Genomic DNA, 17,281 nt, shown 5'->3' on the forward strand with positions numbered 1-17,281 from the left:
TGTGATGTGTTACATGCTTCCTTAAGGCAAGTGGAATGGAAGAACCACACGCATTCTCCTTTGTCACAGAGGAGCGGTCTCCTCGTGTCCCCCCTGCTCCCTGTGTCCCCAACCGCCATGCAGACACCTCCGTGCTCTCCTTCTCCTCGCGCCCCCTGCAGCCGATCAGTCGTGATGCCGCGGCCGGTCCGCCCGGTGCCGCCCGTTTCGTGCACACCGCGCTGGTGCCGGTGCGGTGCGGAGGGGGCGGGCCTTGGGGCGGGCCGTACGGCCTTGGGGCGGGCCGTAGGGCCGTACGGCCTTAGGGCGGCGGCGCCCGCGCTCGCGGCGATAGTGGCAGTGCCGGAGGTGCCGGCGGGCGCTCGCCGCCATGGAGGAGCTGGGCTCGCTGGCGTTGTCGCTGGGCATGGCGTGGCTGAGTCTGGTGATCACCCTCATCGTGCTGCCTTCGGCGCTGGGTATCTCGCTGGGCATCTCCGAGGCCTACATGTGGGTGCTGGTGAAGACCCTGGAGGTAGGCGGCCCGCCCGTCCTTCGCTGACCCGGGGCGGGGGGCGTGGGGCCGCCATGGCGGGCCGGGTACGGCCTGTGGCTGTGCCGGGGGTGCTGCCTCCTTTCGTCCCGTCCTTCAGCGATGGCTCTTGGGCGTGTCTGCCGTGGATACGTTTTAAGGCTTTCCGTGCCTTAAGTGCTTTCTGGAGGCCTTAGGCAGATTTATGCTGGTGTAGGGTGAAGAGTAGCCGTTCCCAATCCGGGCTGAGGTTGTGAGGTTCTGAGCCGGCCAGGTTGGGCTGTGCTTCGTTTCCTGAGCAAACTGACTCGTCCTGCTGAGATGAATCAAGGTGAACTTGAGATGTGGATTGTCCTCTCCCACAGAACGTGTGCGTGGAGAGAACGTCTCGCAGCTGGCCTGTTGTTGAGAAATGTCTCCCGTTCCTTGGCTCACAGCTACGCCTTGCTCAGCAGCTTGACACAGAGCCAGGTCCAGGTAGTGCCTACAAGAGCCCCTGGAGATAGGTATTGTCACATCTGACTTTTCTGTGCCAGAAATAACGTTAACAACGGAACGTGGGGAATATAGGGCTGTTAGCCTTGTGCAGCTGTGCTGCCTGAAACTTCCTTGGCTGTTGAATTCAGTCTGTGGGCTTCCTGCTGAGCAGTGGCTGTGTTGAGTCATAGGATGCTGCAGTTTTGAACAAGCGAGACTCCTTGCAGTGGTTCTCTTGACAGCTTCCTCTTCAGTTCCAGCCTTGGATCTCCTGGCCAACCCCTCTTCTTTGCCAAGATAGTGGTGGGATCTTGGGCCTGTAGAGCACTTTGCACATCTGCAGCCTCTATTGTCTCTTTGGGCTGGATTGAAGGAACTATTGCTGTTTGTGAAGTATAGTGTTACTCTGCTTTGGCTGTGTATGGTCCTCTCTTGTGGTGCTACGTTTCTGCACAGCTTGTATTGTCAGGTAATGTATGTGCTTTGATAGAGCTGATCTGTTACAAGGGACTAGCTCTGTCATTTTGGACACTGGAGTTTGGGAACCAAGTAACAAGATAGTCTGAAGCATGTAGTATATCTGCTAATCCACACTAATGTGTAATGTGGCAGACAAACATGAGCCTGTGGCATGCAGTTTTCATTGAGGCTGTGGTATGGAGCAAGGCGAGAATGGTGCTGAACTTGAGACAGTATTTTTGTCTGCTTATAGAAACAGATCTGTTTACACTTGATTCAGAAGGGGTGATGCTTATTTGCCATGCTGCAGGCATGGCCTAAGGAAAGGGAGAGGAAAAGCTTTAAGGATCAAAGTGTTCTGGTGGTATGACACTACTGACGAGGGAGATCAGTTGGTGCACAATGGCTTCTTATCCATGCTGAGCTGCCTTAGCGAGGAGCATTATTCTAAGCATGTACAGACAGCAGTGTTGAGTATGTACTTCTGTTGGGCTGTGTTGATTGAACCCAGAGTATTGTACTGTCTAAACACCCCCAGGTTGCTTCCAGCTTTTAATTTTGTACATCTTTCCTTCCTGGTCTCAATCATATGCTCCCCTCCATTAATGCTTTCCAATTCTGGGGCTTTTGAGTACCACGCTACTTTCTCCTGTAGTGTGGTAACTCGTAGCAGATACTTGGAGTAGTAGGTGTGTTAACATTATGTAACTGTGGCCCCTGGTAACAGAAGCAATTTCTAATCGCTTATTATGCTGCCAGGCAGGGAATGCACTTTCACTGAGCAAGGGTGTAACAGTAGCTATGAAGCAAAGGTGCTTGCTTTAGAGATCACTGCAGCTACCCAAGAGGACCTAAAGTTGAGAATATACCTTAGGGCAACAAGGGTGTTTTGGTGCTATTGGTCAAACAGTAGGTCCTTGCCATGTAGGATGGGGTGTCTTCCTTTCCCAGTTCTCCAGGTGTCAGTTTGGCTCTTTAAGCCACCATTGGGATTAGGAGCTATGTCTTGCAGTGCTAAGTGTAAGGGCGAGTAAAGGAAAGGGGAAATACATAGCCTATAAATCTGTGAATCACTGTGGGACTGCTGATTCATGTTGAATTAATTGACTTCTTTAAGCAACCTTTGCTGACTAGTGATGTCTAACAGCATTGCTGAAGGTCTTTGTATCGTTGTAGTTGGTGTTGTTTGAGAGCTGTTGGGTGGAGAACTCTGACCTAAGAGGACAGCTCTGAAGGGGAAGAAGTTAATGGAAAGCAGCTCTTGAAGATAAGTCTGATAGGGATGATGCACCCTTGCTGACAGGCCAGAAATAGCTTCTGGAAAAGTGTTTTAGCACATCTACTGCAAAATCTTCAATTCTTTGGCTATGTTAATTAAGTACCTCAGCTGCCCTAGTCCTATGCAGGTCCTTATGGGTGGTTTCAACAGATTTAATAATGAAGGCTGCTTGTATGCAGGTCAGGTTACTAGAGCTGGGGTTACCCTCCACAGGGGTTGTATCAATAATTAATTCAACATCTTCCTGGTCAACAACACTGACCTGAAACTGCTCCTGACTTCACAGCAAAATGAGCAACAGTGTTTCTGATGCTGTTAATTAGTAAATGCTGCTTACAAAGAGCAGCAGCTCTAGCCACATCTTGCCTTAAGGTTATAATGCATGGAGCTGGTAAAAAAGAAGCTACTTAGCATTTCTGTTGCAGATCCCCCTTCTTTCCTGTAAAGCTGGACTATGTTGTCCTGTTTGGAGGCAATGACGAAGACATCTCATGAGGGTGAGGAAAAGATAATGTAGATAACCAGGGAACCTTTCACCCTCCCTCTGAAATGATTGCTCCTTTTTTTGCAGGGCTGTTTTCGTTTACACAGAATTTCCTGCCTCCCATTGTGTGGGAGGTGCTCTCAAATCTCTGTTGCTGTTGAGGTTTGGAAGGCCTCCAGGAAGGAGTGATCACCTAAACTAGCACGTCAGCTTTTGTGCTGAGTGTAACCTTCCAGCCTCTTTAAATAAAGGAACAGCAGTGATTCTAACACCGTTATGACTTGGGATTTCATTCAGCTGCAGTAGTTCGGTAATCTCTCTTCAGTAATCAGTGAACACGACTCCTAAACCAGAGACGATATTTTAAGATGTTATTTTTGCATCTGAAGTCTAATTGGGCTTTTTTTGAGTACTGCATGACCCCTGTAGGTCACTTAACTATCTCCTACAGGCTGTTGGCTTGCTGTGTGTGGTGCTTTCTTTTTCAGGGGTTGGAAACTTAAAAGCCTTTCCTATCAGGAAGAGGTGGCGACGTTCTGAAGGGAAGGCTGGTAGGCTGTTCTTATCTGGTGAGATGTAGCATGGTATCTTCAGGCCAGTGTGTGTGACTAAAGCACACAAGCTAATTAGCCCTGAGCAGCATGAATGGCAGCATTACCGAGTTGGATCTGCGTTATATGCATACTTTATCACTGTGCTGATTTTTAGCTTTACATACTAGTTCAACAATTAGCACGAGATACACAACTTATTTTTAACGTTGAAGAATCTGATGTTTTATGCTTCTTCCCAAAATTGGCTCCCATGTCCCTGGTGAAGGCTTAGGTCTGCACCTGATGCCTTGGGCTGCCTACTCAGCACCTACACTCATGTCAGTGTTAATGCAGTACATGGATGAAACCTGCCATGTGGCTTTTCGCTCATCTGCTTGAGAAAACTGAGCCCGTACTTGACTTTCAGGATGCTTTTTGATCTCTAGTATGCGCACGCGGTATTTTCCTCTCTGTGAGATGAGTCAGATTACGTAGTGAAAGCTCTTTGTGGTGTGAAGCTGGGCATTAGGATAGGAAACAGCTGAAGTCGCAATGGATGGTGCAGATCACCAGCTGGCAAGGAGGAAGGAAAATGACTCACATAGCTGCGTGTGGTGCTTCTTGTTTTCCAAGTTGGATATAAACAAGCTTCTCACTTGATCAAAGTTAGAAGTGTTGTCAAAGCCAGCACTTTATTTCAAGTGCCTGAGGATAAGTGGCATGATTACATTAAGTAAACTTGAGTTAGAATCAAGTCTTGCTGCTTGGTTGCTGGCACGTGCCTGGTCTTTGGAAGTTTGACAGACCTGGGAGAAAGAGCTAATAGGATTTGAAACCAGTTTGCAGTAGCAGCTGGTAAAGCTGAGTCCTGATAAGCACCCGAAGTCTCAAGTGTGAGAAAGGAACAAGAAAGGAAGATGGCCTGCTGTGGCTGCTTGGCTTTCTGAAGTGTGCCTCAGTCTCCTGGGAGAGCTGGCAGCAAAAGTGAAGTTGCTTCAGCTCTCCCCTGCTGGAGTGCAAGGCAGCAGTCCCTGGAAACGTTCTGTGCAACATCTGTAATGGTGCTGTGCTGTTGCCATGCCCAGCTGCTGAGAGAACAGTCCTCTCTGATCTTTTCCTTTGCCCCTCAAGTTCTCCTTTGGGGGTGCCAAAGCTTTCTGAAGTTAAATGAACCTGTGGACTGTCAGACTGAGCAGGAAGCACAAATGTCTTCTGAGGAGGTGGTAGAAGGTTATGTAGTGGGCTTACGTGACCCTGCGGTTTCTATGTGCTTTGGGGAAAAGTCCACTACTTGCTTTGCTAAGTGAAGTGTCAGAGGATATTGCTATATATTGGCATGTTGCAAACTTCAGTGTATTGCACAGCCATGTCTCAATAGCCTGTATCCTCAAGTTGTTGCTGCCTTGTGCTTGGCTGGGCTCAAACTTTCTTTTGGTGTGAGCTGAGTTTGTAACCACATGATTTCTATAATGAGAATAATCTAAAGAGAGTTGTGTATTTTTTCTGAGCTTCAGAGAAGCTCTTTTCTCTGGTTCTGCAAAGCAAAAGTGGGCCAGCACAAGGTTTTGAAGATGTGTTTGAGGAGGGCTTGATTTAGTAAGATGGGATATAGGAAGTGGTTCTGTCAGTGCTGGTCTTGAGAGGTTATGTGCTGGAGGTAATGCCTTCAGGAAGGACCCGAATCCCCAATGCCCCACAGCTTTATTGAATGGAAAAGGAGAAAACAGCAAGTTTAGCTTTGGGCTGAATCAAACACATTGCCAAAATGATGTCCTGTTACTTCCATCTCTCCTACCTTGCTTCAAGTCCTTTCTTTGTAGATTAACACAGCCTGCTTTTGTGCTGTGAACGAATATGACTTTGCTGCTGGAGCTGTGGAGGTCTGAACAGCAAAATATCCATATTTTTCTGTAGGAGCTGCTGGATCAATATACAAAGCTATCACTTATAGCTTCGTAATAGCTTTTCTATAAATAAGGTAAGGTCTCACAGGGAAGGAACTACAACAGTTACCTTCAGAATGAGCTGCTAAGTGAGTCCTCTTCAGCTGGACATTTTGTCCATTGGCAAAGTAGCTGTGCAGAGGAGTAGACCCAGGGCAGAAGCTCTGCTCCAGGGTGAAGGGCAAGCTCTAGGGCAGCCGAGGGCTTGCTGTGGTGAACCTGATAAAAACGGAACCTGATATGGACAGAAGAGCTGTTGCACGGTGCTGCACAGAACTGACTGAGCTGAAGGTCAAGAAAGCCAAGAATAAGTTAAACTGGCTACAGCCTTGTCAGAACTGCAAGTGAGAAGATGTTTCATGGTGCCAGGGAGGTTCTGCCTCTCAGGTCTGTGGGTGGCAGAGGTGCTGAGAAGCATCAGTGTGTTCCTTGTGTCCAGAAGAGCAGGAGTTACTTCATCCACTCTTTCAGTCTCCTTAACCCAAACCACGCAGTAAAAAACCAACAGTTTAACCCCGGTGAGCTGGCTTGTTCAGGCCTCGTTTGGTCTTAATCCACTGAGGACTCTTTTTGTAGTTCAGTACAGTGAAATAGCATTGGTAGAATGAGTTGCATTGTGCTGTGTTGCTCATTGGGGCTGTTGTGCAGCTCAGCTCCAGGAGCTGCCTAGTGACAGAGGCTTGTGGTGGCTCTGTGCTTGAAATGACACAGGCTCTGTGCTGGCTCTGAAGACTGGCAAGCAGGGTCAGAAAGTGCTGACTGTACCTGCGTGGTTTTTGTTATTAGACATATTCACCAGTGTTTCTTCAGAGGGTTACTATATATATGGTTTTAGGAATACCAGTGATTATTATCGGATGAAGAGACTGAAAATTACAACCTGTTATTAAGTGTTGCTTTGCAGGAGACTTGTTTCTGAAGTGATTACTACATTTGGAAAATTAATGAGTTCTTTCTTTTTCAACAGTGGGCCACTATACGGATAGAAAAAGGTGTCAAAAAGCCACAGCCACAGATACTGAAGATTCCTGCCGCTAATGGTAAGAACTTGGACTGAGATCATATTGTTAAGACTAATATGCTGGTGTAGGCAGACTGAGCCCTTTTCAAATGGGAAAGTATGTGTGAGTTCAAGAAAGAGAAGTAGTAGAGGAGTGGGATGGACATTACTGTATATCTTATTTCTCAATGCTACTGGCATATTCACTGTTCCTGCAGAGTGGAAATATGAGTTGCAATATGAACCTACTTTTGTCTTGAAAGCTGCGTTTAGGTTACAGCTTGCAAGGCTGCTTGCCAGCTCCTCTATCTTGGGAGCATCAGGGTACATCTAGTAATATCTGAGTAGATCTGACTGTGTAGTGGACTGCATTTCACAAGCTCAGTGCTACTGGAAGACTACTGGATGTGTTTGCTGTTATACTTTTTCTCTTAATTAGTGTGCTGGTGTTAAGTGTCGTTCCCTTGAGTTAGTTAATTCACTGTTAGCCAGGTAAGCTTCTTGCTGCTCTCTTTTGTCAAGACAGCTGAGTAGTTGCTTTATATTTCTTCCTTTAGCTTCATTTTGAAATAATGTGGTGGTGTTTGAAAAACAACAACTGTATCTTATCCCATACAGTGCATGTGTTGTGGTAGCTCATGCTGGGTCTGTTGGCCACAAGAGGATGTGGGAGCTGTGTATGCAGTGAGTGTAGCTTTGGTCCTGGTACCAACTGCCTTTGTATCCCCATGGATTTGCTGTATTTTCTTGACTGCTTTAGTGCCAGCATTTTCTCTGTCTCTCTCTCTTTGTTTGGCAGCAGAGCTGGAAGCAGGAGGAGTTGCCCTTTAGTATACAAGTCAGTTATTATCTGATTCTACCAGTTAGCTGATGTGACTGTGATAGAGTAAAATGGGGATGGAGCTGCAGAGCTGATTAGTTGTGTTTCATCTGCAAAGGAGCATACTTCCATACTGGAACCACTGGTCATTGTGCTGTCTTCATGGCAGGCCTGAAACAGGCTTTGATGATAGCACACTCAGTCAGTTTGCAGCCATAACAGTAAGCTTTAGAAAGGGAATACTTAAGTAGTGCATATTTCTCTGAGCTACTTTTTTGAGGAGGTATGGAAAGCACAGAAGATATCTTCTCTCTCCTACTAAACTGCTTTCTCTGCACTACTCTTGTAAGGACTGACTTATGATTAGGATCCTGTATGTGGATGAGACTACTTGGTGACCGGGGTGGGTGAAGGTCTATCAGTCCTGTATTAGCATTTGCTGAGGTGTCAGCATACAAGCAGGCCTGATTGCATTATGCAATATTTACTGAGGGAGGAGAAATTTCTGCTGATAATGAATTGTTGAGTAGCTGATTAAAATGGGGTAAAGGTAGGGGTCTGCACGTGTGTATACACGTGTGTGCCCAGTGCTGGCTGATACGAAGGGAATGTGCAGTACCTCTCCTGTCTATCCTGAGAACCCAGTCCTTCCTGGGAGATGGGTCAGGAAAGAAGGGAACATTGCACATGCATGGGCTGATTTTTCCTGGCAGAGGAATAATGTGCTTACTCAAAGACCTTGAAGACCTTAAATACTAATCTCACTTAGTCTCTTGAAAGTGAGAAGGTGACTGAGCAGACACTGCCTTTCTCTCCAGTACCCAAATTGTGTGGATTTCATATCTGTTAGAAAAAATAGTAGTCAGCTCCCATGTGTGTGAGGAGTCTCAAGAAATATGTTGATTGGTTCTTGCTATATGAAGAAATACCTGGGACCGTTACCTTGTGTTTAATGTTTAGTGGGCAGTGTGCTTCTGTGCTGGTCCCAGTATTAGAGCTCTTGGCTGAGCAGGTGTTTAGATCTGGGTCTCAGAGCAGCTGGGGAGCCAGATCTGAGCTGTCAGCACAAGTGCTGGCTGGTCAAAACCCAATCCTCTTCAAATTGATGGGTATGACAACACTGAAACACTGTTAAAGTTACTTAAGTGACATCCACTAGAAGATATATGCAAGTACTGTAAGTAGCAGATAGTGAGAAGTTTGAGGCTTGCGTAATTAGCTAACTAGTGTGTGAGAGCTAAGAGGCTCAGGGCTTGTGTTGTCATGCTGAGTAATGTAGTAGCTATGGTGTGTTGTTGAGAAAGATCTTTGCTGTATTCCTGCCCAATGCTGTCTTTTAGCTACCCCTGGCAAACTGAGCTCTGCCTATGGCCAAGGGATTAAAGGCTGTTAAATACCATCTTCTGATTACTGGGAGGCTAAGCATATTACTTAAGTAGCATGTGCTTAGTTCTGATCATTATAGCTTTAGATCCTGCTCGTAGTACCTTGTCCCAAAGGCAGCCTGTGCACAGAGGTGTGATGATGACTGTGCAGCTGGTGAGGAAAGGTTACAGCTGTGGTGTGCCAACAGTGTGTTCAACTTGAGCCTTGTGACGGTTCTCATGGCAGTTTGAGCTGGGAAAGCAGCTGCTTGGCTGAGCTTTCTGGGTTCTGAGTAGCAGTGTGAGGAATGTTACTGGTGTGCTGGGTGCTGGAGTCTCACTGCTTGTTGGCTGTGACTTGTCTTCCACCCCAGCAGCTGTGTGGAGCAAGAGGCTGGGCTGTCTTGTCTGCAGTGTGGAAGTCAGGTTCCCTGACATTTCTAAGGGACTGGCTGAAAAAGTAGGAATGAGATGTGAAGTTGAGCTCTGATCTGTGCTTAAAATGCTACACAGAAGTAATACATGCTGCTGAATGTAGTGCTGTTTGCATAATTCAGATTCTGAAGGACATGTGCGTGTTTGGGTGTGCCACTTATTTCTGTATGTTTATAGGCTAGTGATAGGAAAATGTGCTGGTCTTGATGAAATGGCAAGCTGTGGCTGCAGAATTCAGAGCTGAAGGTGCTAGGAGTTTGTTGCAGTGTGATGTCTGTCTTGGTGCTTTTTCAGTATTTACATCAGAGATTTGTGAGGCATTTCTTGGAGCTCCTTTTGTTCACACATGTGTGTGATACAGTGCAGTAGAAGTAAATCCCACATCAGATGTAATGTGAATGTTGTGCGTAATATATTTCTGGAGTTCTGCTGGTAAGGCTTTTTTGGGAATTCGTGGGAAGTTAAACCCCTGCAGGGTGTGTACTTGTGAGAAAGGCTCTTGTAATTTGAAACAGCTGGATGCTTCCTCCTTACCCGTCTATCTCAACCTTGCGACACAGCAGTTATGCACTTTGTCAGAGGGCATCTGACAGAGTGGTTACCTGAACTTGGACCTCTGTCATATAGTTGAGCATCTCAGGGGATGGTTGTTCTGGTTAAATGCTATTCTAGATTTCTTCAGTCATCAATTACATGAGCCAGACCAGAAAGCAGCTACTTGATCTTTATATTTAGCTTACATGACTTTTGCCTTTAAAAGCTCAAGTTGCAAATGAATACTCATCAAACAGTGAGCTTTAAAAATATTAATGTCCAGCTCTGACAGTAGATTTGTATCCTAAACCAAAGCAGAGTTCTGAAAAACAGTGGTTTAATTTATAGACATACATAATTTATGTATTTATTCACATGGTTACCCTTTTCTTCCTTAAGGTATCATTGAAAGAGATGAAACACCTATGGAGAAAGAAATCACAGGTCTACATCGAATGGAGTTCCAATTCGCCGACATGTTCTATTTCTGCAGAAAAGGGTTTGAGGCCATTGTGGAAGATGAAGTCACTCAGAGGTTTTCCTCTGAAGAGCTGGTCTCTTGGAATCTCCTCACAAGGACTAATGTCAACTTCCACTACGTCAGCCTGAGGCTTACTGTTGTGTGGGTCATTGGGGTAATAGTGCGGTACTGCTTCCTTCTGCCACTCCGGTAAGCTTGCAGCTGCTGAGGGATTTTGTTGCTCAGGGATCACATAAATGTGCTCCTCCCCAGTTTTTTCAGACCAAAAAAAAATTGGCAGATACAGAAGATGAAGTGGTTTAAACTCTCCTCTCTCAGTTGTTAAGAAGCCATTCAAAGCATTTATCTTGTGCACTGAGAACCGTATATGAGGTCTGTTGATTGTTTCTTCATGGAATACTTTCCCTAAGTCACTTATGTTGAAAATGTGAATGTTAACTGTGCAGTACTCTAAGTATCAGGATTAAACTTGCAGCACTACATGCATCAGGGCATCTGATGCTACTGCCTTAGCTAGTTTGGTTTTGAGCATTGTGTATCAGGGAATTAACTGACTGTGTAAAGGATTTGCAGAATCATTGAACATTGAAGCCCCTTTTCCATTGCAATGTGTTACTGATATAAATTGAACTTGGCTTTTATGTCTGTTTCTCTGTAGCTTTACTCTTGCTGCCATTGGAATTATCTCAATGATTGTGGGGACAACAGTGGTAGGACAGCTGCCAAACGGCAGGTGAGTGCTGTCTGTGTGAGGATCAAACTGCCAATTATGTAGCCTTGCATCAGTGCAAAGAACTCAAGATTGAGACTGGACAGGTTTTACATGTTGTGGACTACTGACAGTCTGCTTAACCCACAAGAATGATGCCTTGCTGAGGATGGCTGCTTGCCATGTTTGGCTAGTGTTTTGATGGGGCCCTTCTTGCTGTCATGATAAATACTCACCCAGAGTACTAAAATTAAAATAAAATAAAAGACTGTTCTTTAAATCCCAACACAAGTGCCTTGCGTTGGTGAGACCAAAGTCCTGATGCACCTCTTGACATAGATGCTGTAGTGATTGGTAGACCTGGGAATAGTCCTCTTACACCAGAATTCCAGGAAAATCTTTTAGCCCTGTATTATGTGGAGTAGGCTGAAGAACTTACCCCATGTGTCTAGCTGCTTTCCAGCGTGCCCCAGATGTCTGTGTCTTCTCTTTCAGTCTGAAAAACTATCTGAGTGAAGTGGTGCACCTCACATGCTCCCGGATCCTTGTGAGAGCTCTGTCTGGAACTATCCATTACCACAACAAGTGAGCAAGCTAATGTTAAAACTGTTGTCATGCTCCTTTGTTTATGAGTGTTCTATTAGGAACTGGGGGGGGTGTGCAGAGAGGAGGGCAGTTTGTTCCTGAACCACAGGTTTATGTCATGCTGGGTGATGATTTAACTGATGGCTTTGCAGAACTGTGTGTTTAATGTGGTGCTGAGTGCCTGGGTAGTCTAACAACAAATCGTGTAATTGCAGGGAGAACAAACCTCAGAAAGGAGGCATTTGCGTTGCCAACCACACGTCACCGATAGATGCGATCATTTTGACCAACGATGGATGCTATGCAATGGTATGAGGAGACTGATGACAGAGAGGAAAGATGGGAAAAGGAAAGACTGGCATATTGGTTCATGAGTTCACTATTTCTTTTAGCTTTCAAAGTTGGTAGATAAGGTTACTTTGAGCATGTGTCACTGGAGGAAAAAAAAAATAAAGCATGTTGAAGTCTGGCTACAAGTTGCATATTGGTGAAGTTGCTCTGGGAATGTCAATTCAGGTTCTGTTTGAAATACTTGAGAGGCTTTTTTGCATGCTTGTAGATCCTTTCAAGTGAATGCACTTTAATAACTTTTGTATATGCTACTCAGTCCTGAGATATGATTTACAGTATGATCTAATCTGTTGGGGATGCAGGAAAGGAAACTGTTCTGTTCTGAGGGTCTTGTATGCTGATATGTTTCACTGGGCCTGCAGGTTGGCCAAGTTCATGGTGGATTGATGGGAGTTATTCAAAGAGCCACCGTGAAGGCCTGTCCTCATGTCTGGTTTGAGCGCTCGGAAATTAAAGACCGCCATCTAGTGACAAAAAGGTGAGAAGTGAGTTGGAATAGGGAATTGCAATACTCGTGCGACTCTGGTACCTTCTAGTGCTTGAGAGAACACCTCTGAACAATCCTTCTGCAATTGAAGATCCCAGTTTATGAAGTAAACTTTGAAGAGAGCCGTATCAGGAAGTGAGTTTGTGGAAGGACAGAAGCATGAGCAGGCAGCGAGGTTGCAGTGGGAAATGGGGAATTTGTACGACCTCAAGATTCTGAGAGGAAAAAGGTTGATTTGTTGAAGTGTCATCTTTTGGCATGTGCAATTGCCTTTGTTCCAAATGGGCAGTGTTAATTAGAAACCCTAATCATAGGGACATGAGTCACCTGTAATTGCAATTTACTGTAAGCTGGGATGAAACAGAGTATTGTTCTTGTAGTAGGTTGAAGAGATGGTATCCTCTGATCAGGTTTATTCAGAATGACCTGGAAGTGCTTGTCTGTGTGGGCTTTGGTACAGTGGCCAAAATGAATGGTTCTTGAGTCACAGTGAAGAACTGCTTGAAAGATTGAAATGGTTCAGGTACAAAGGTTCTATTAGGATTTGAACTGCAAGAGACAAGCCCAAAATATCAGATCTGGGAAATTATCATCCTAACAGCTACTTTGCTATTAAAGTCCCAACATTTATATCTAAGTTAAATTTACTTGAGTTCTGCTTATAAAGTGGACTAGCAGGATCTGTCTAGGCTTGATTCAAGAAGGGAGGTGTTAGAAATAAGTCTTTGCTTGCTAATGTGTAGGTGAAGTGTGTGGGGAATTACCTGTCTGAAAAAGAGCTTCCAACAAGTATGGCAGAGCCCATGAAGGTTTTCTCCTGCTCTAAGACACTTCTTGTAAATTGAGTTTGATTGAGTTAATTGTCATGACCTATTAGTGTACATTTGTTGGCTTTCGTGACAACCATTCATAAAGTAACATACAGGAAAAGTTGCTATTTGGAGTAATTTGTATATAGTAATGAAGGGCTCTTTGCACAATGTTTCAATGTTGTTGCAAACAGAAGGGAAGGTTCAGATTTGTGTCCAGTAAACAGTTTTGGTTTCTTACAAACGTGTTCAGTAATCTGATGCACCTGCATGGGGAAAGAGGGGTAGAAAAACAGCTATTTTAACTTTACTTTTTGCTTCCACAGACTCAGGGAACATGTGGCAGATAAGAACAAGCTTCCAATCTTAATTTTCCCAGAAGGTAAGAAGCTGAACTTTTCTTTTTCCCTCCAATTCTGCATAGATGGGTTAACTTTATTATTTTATTCATTTTTCATGTAAGATTACCCTAGGGCAATACAATACTGTTTTGCCTGTTGGGTGTCCTTGCCAAAGAATGAGAAGACAGTTTACTTTGCCACGTGAATATTTATTCACTGTGCTACAGATCTAACCTTAGCCTTGAGCTTTTTCTCTCACACATGCTGTGGCTTTATACAGCGAATCAGTCACAAGAGAAGGAAGAAAGGCAAGTGGGGAGAGGTGCTTAACTTACCCATAAGTGCCTGCTTTTGCTCCTCCTTGCTGTTGCTACTGAAATGTGTTAGGCTTTGTGAAATACTAATTTTATCTTCTGGGCAGGCACCTGTATAAACAATACATCTGTGATGATGTTCAAGAAGGGCAGCTTTGAAATAGGAGGGACAATCTATCCTGTTGCAATCAAGGTATGGGAAAGTGTCTGGCTGTTCAGCTTGAAAATGATTTGGGGTCTGTTTTTGTCAGGGTGGTGGGAAGCTGTCTCAGAGCTGCAAATGAAAAGCACAGTAACTTTGGTGACTGGTTACTCACTGTGGTTGATTCCTGGCTTGCAAGTGACTGGAATGAGCCTGGCCTGTGGCTGAAAGCATCCACCTTGCACTTAAGACAGACTGTGGCAGTTTGTGGGGTAAAGAGTGTTTTCATCTTTCTTTTACCTGTGATCCCTTGCAGTATGATCCTCAGTTTGGAGATGCATTCTGGAACAGCAGCAAATATAACATAGTCAGCTACCTGCTGCGAATAATGACCAGCTGGGCCATTGTTTGCCACGTGTGGTACATGCCTCCGATGGTTAGAAATGTAAGATCATCACTGTTTGCAAGTGTCTCTTTGCCCTCTTCTCCAAAACCCCTGTCTACTCCATGTCTCCAAAACTGTTTTGTAAAGGGCTTTTATTGGTGGTTAGTTTAATAAATGATTGGGCTTAGCTTTTCCAGATGTACTGAAATATTGGGAGAATCTTTGCTGGATGTAGAATGCAGCTTGATACTATCATTGCTGTACTAAAGATGCAAAGAATAGTGGTAAATTAACTGTTGTGTATGATAGCATTGCTACTAATGCAAGCTGTAGTTTATGATGCATCTGTAGCTTAAAACCTTATCCCCTCTATTAATCTGTGCTTTTGGAGCAAAACTTCCCTTAACTTCAGTACTCTGGAGAAAAATTATCTAAATGTTTATCCTATAGAAACCTCAGGTTATGTTGGCATGAGGAGGGTGGGATTACTGGGTACAGAGTTAATTTGAAGCAGATGACTGTGATGGAGGTCTGTTTGAATTTACTTTTCTCTGTTTTGATTCAACTTAAAACACTCAAAGGAAGGAGAAGACGCTGTTCAGTTTGCCAACCGAGTAAGGTCAGCCATTGCTCGCCAAGGGGGACTGACTGAACTTCCCTGGTAAGTGGTAGCATCCTTGTTAAGGCTGCATGGACTGCTTGAACTTGTAGGCTTCTGCTGTTAAATGTTTCTGATTGAGAAGTGCACCTAACTTCATTTTACTTGGGAGAATACAAGGGAGTAACTGTAACAGTCACATACATGTATATTAATAAAAAAAGCGATGGAGAAGGGGTGAGCTGTTTCAGCTATAAGGAAATAGTGCCTCAAATGGGCTAAGATTTGTATCTTAGTTGGGACTTTTTGACAGTGCCAGATCAGACTGCTTTAATAAATGAGCTCTACACTTGGACTACATATACATTAAGAATTAAGGTACTTACTGCTTAGAGAGACAAAGAAAAAAATGCTTAAAACTGAGTGTAGAAGTTGAGAACAATCTCCAAGATGTTGGATGTTAAGACTAGAGTTGACTAAATTAGTTGACATGATGTGTAGTTTGACAATAGGAATTAAAAAAAACAGCAGACATGGTGGTTTATTCTTCACTCTTTCTCTGTTGCAGGGATGGAGGTCTGAAACGAGCAAAAGTCAAAGATAGTTTCAAGGAAGAACAACAGAAAAACTACAGCAAGATGTTAGTGAGAAATGGATCACAAGGAAGTCTGTCTGCAGGAACAGAGTCAGATTGAAAGGTGGTTCTTACAAACAAGTATTTTGCAACCAGCCTGAGCAGGAATAGTGTTTTTCTTTTTTTTAATTAACACAAAAACAAAGCAACAAAATCCCTTTTGTGTATACATGTTCTCTGTATGGTTGGTGCAGAGCCTGTTGACAGCAGTGTCTCCTTGTCTCTTTTCACTTCCTTGTTCTTCTGAATTTTTGTGCAATAAGGCACTGTAAGTCCTTGTATTCTCCTGCAGAACATGTGAAGAGTTGAAAGACTAAAGGGGTTAAAAAAAAAAACAAAAAAACCCACCACCTTTCTCCTGAGCTTGTAAGAATAAAGGGGAGTACACTGAGTAATGTCAGGGCACTGGTTGTGCGGATAATTATTGTTTGTGGTTCTTGGAAGCTTTAAACAATGTTCTTTTTCTGTTGCTCAGGCTTTTCTAGTTGTGGGTTTCTTCAGTGTTTTAGGATGATGTCAGAACTGTAATATTGACTGCTTTTGTTAACTTGCACCTGGATGTGCAAGGAGGGAAAGGGGAGCAAGGACTACATAACTTGAAGGACAGGGAAGGAATTTGCCTTGCCAAAAGTGCAGTTCAAAGACCATGAGGAATTTGGTGGCCTTACAACATGGAATTGCCTTTATTGAAAACTGTTTCTGAAGGGAGGGAGCCAGTCCTCAATCTCCTTGCCCACTGCTGTTGTCAAAGTTGGTTTCTTTAGACCACAAACTATAAAGAGTCGTTATACAGCTGGCTACCATAGGCTTTGACAGATGTATTTTCATGAAGTGGATTTTCAGGACTACCTTCCTGCAAAAATTGCTGCTAATGACTGAAAGGTTTAAAGAGCCACTCCAATTCAGTGAAACATTTCTGGGCTAGCAATAGCTGTAAACAGAGGATCTGTAAGTCATCTATGATACAAGTGGCACGTTCTAAGTTGCAATATGTTGCTGTCTTAATGTAAAGAGTTAATAAATTCTATATTTCTAATGAGTGTTGTGTGGCATTTATGTTCTTTTGCTATAAGTATTTAAGCAAAGCAGTTTTACTTCTTGGAAACTTAAGTCACTGTAACATAAAGAACCACTTATTGCTGAGCTCTCACTTACCTGTTTTCTAACCATTTTCCATTCTTTCCCCTTTAAACTAGCTTAGTGTTTTTCCTGTCTAGAGTAGGAGACATCATGCAGACTGAACTTGAAGTCATGTCAGGGAGGCTCAGGTAATTAAAGTAATTAACTGGAAATAAATGAGTTTCTAAATTTGTAACAAACTGTGAGTTGATTTTATGTCTTTTCCTGTAGCAAAGAGACTTTAAGACAGAGTAGAAAAAGTTACTGTACTAGAACTGAAAATCACATTTAAAACTGTTCCAACATAGACTTACAAATAAGCATTCCTGATACATTTTCCATTATCTCTAGGTACATGAATTTCCGCAGACATAAATGTCTGAGTATTACATAGGCACAGTCATCTTTTTGTTTGTTTTGTACAGCTGGTTGTGAAACGTGTTTGAGGTATGTGACCTTACAAGAAGACATCAGAAACCAACTCTTA

The 17,281-nt window shown here is 43.9% G+C and overlaps 1 protein-coding gene across 1 annotated transcript; it reads left to right on the forward strand.

Annotated features, from left to right (window-relative positions):
* The first annotated feature begins 282 nt into the window (after positions 1 to 282).
* On the forward strand, positions 283 to 16,714 carry LOC107313488 (glycerol-3-phosphate acyltransferase 3). Its single transcript, XM_015861802.1, has 12 exons — positions 283 to 514; positions 6,654 to 6,726; positions 10,239 to 10,509; positions 10,979 to 11,053; positions 11,525 to 11,614; positions 11,830 to 11,923; positions 12,328 to 12,443; positions 13,588 to 13,643; positions 14,024 to 14,109; positions 14,375 to 14,503; positions 15,025 to 15,104; positions 15,610 to 16,714. Exons 1-12 carry the CDS (start codon positions 371 to 373, stop codon positions 15,734 to 15,736), a joined length of 1,341 nt encoding a protein of 446 aa, XP_015717288.1. The 5' UTR covers positions 283 to 370; the 3' UTR covers positions 15,737 to 16,714.
* Positions 16,715 to 17,281: the final 567 nt, after the last annotated feature.

This window comes from Coturnix japonica, chromosome 4 (assembly GCF_001577835.2).
Source record: "Coturnix japonica isolate 7356 chromosome 4, Coturnix japonica 2.1, whole genome shotgun sequence".
Taxonomy (NCBI): domain Eukaryota; kingdom Metazoa; phylum Chordata; class Aves; order Galliformes; family Phasianidae; genus Coturnix; species Coturnix japonica.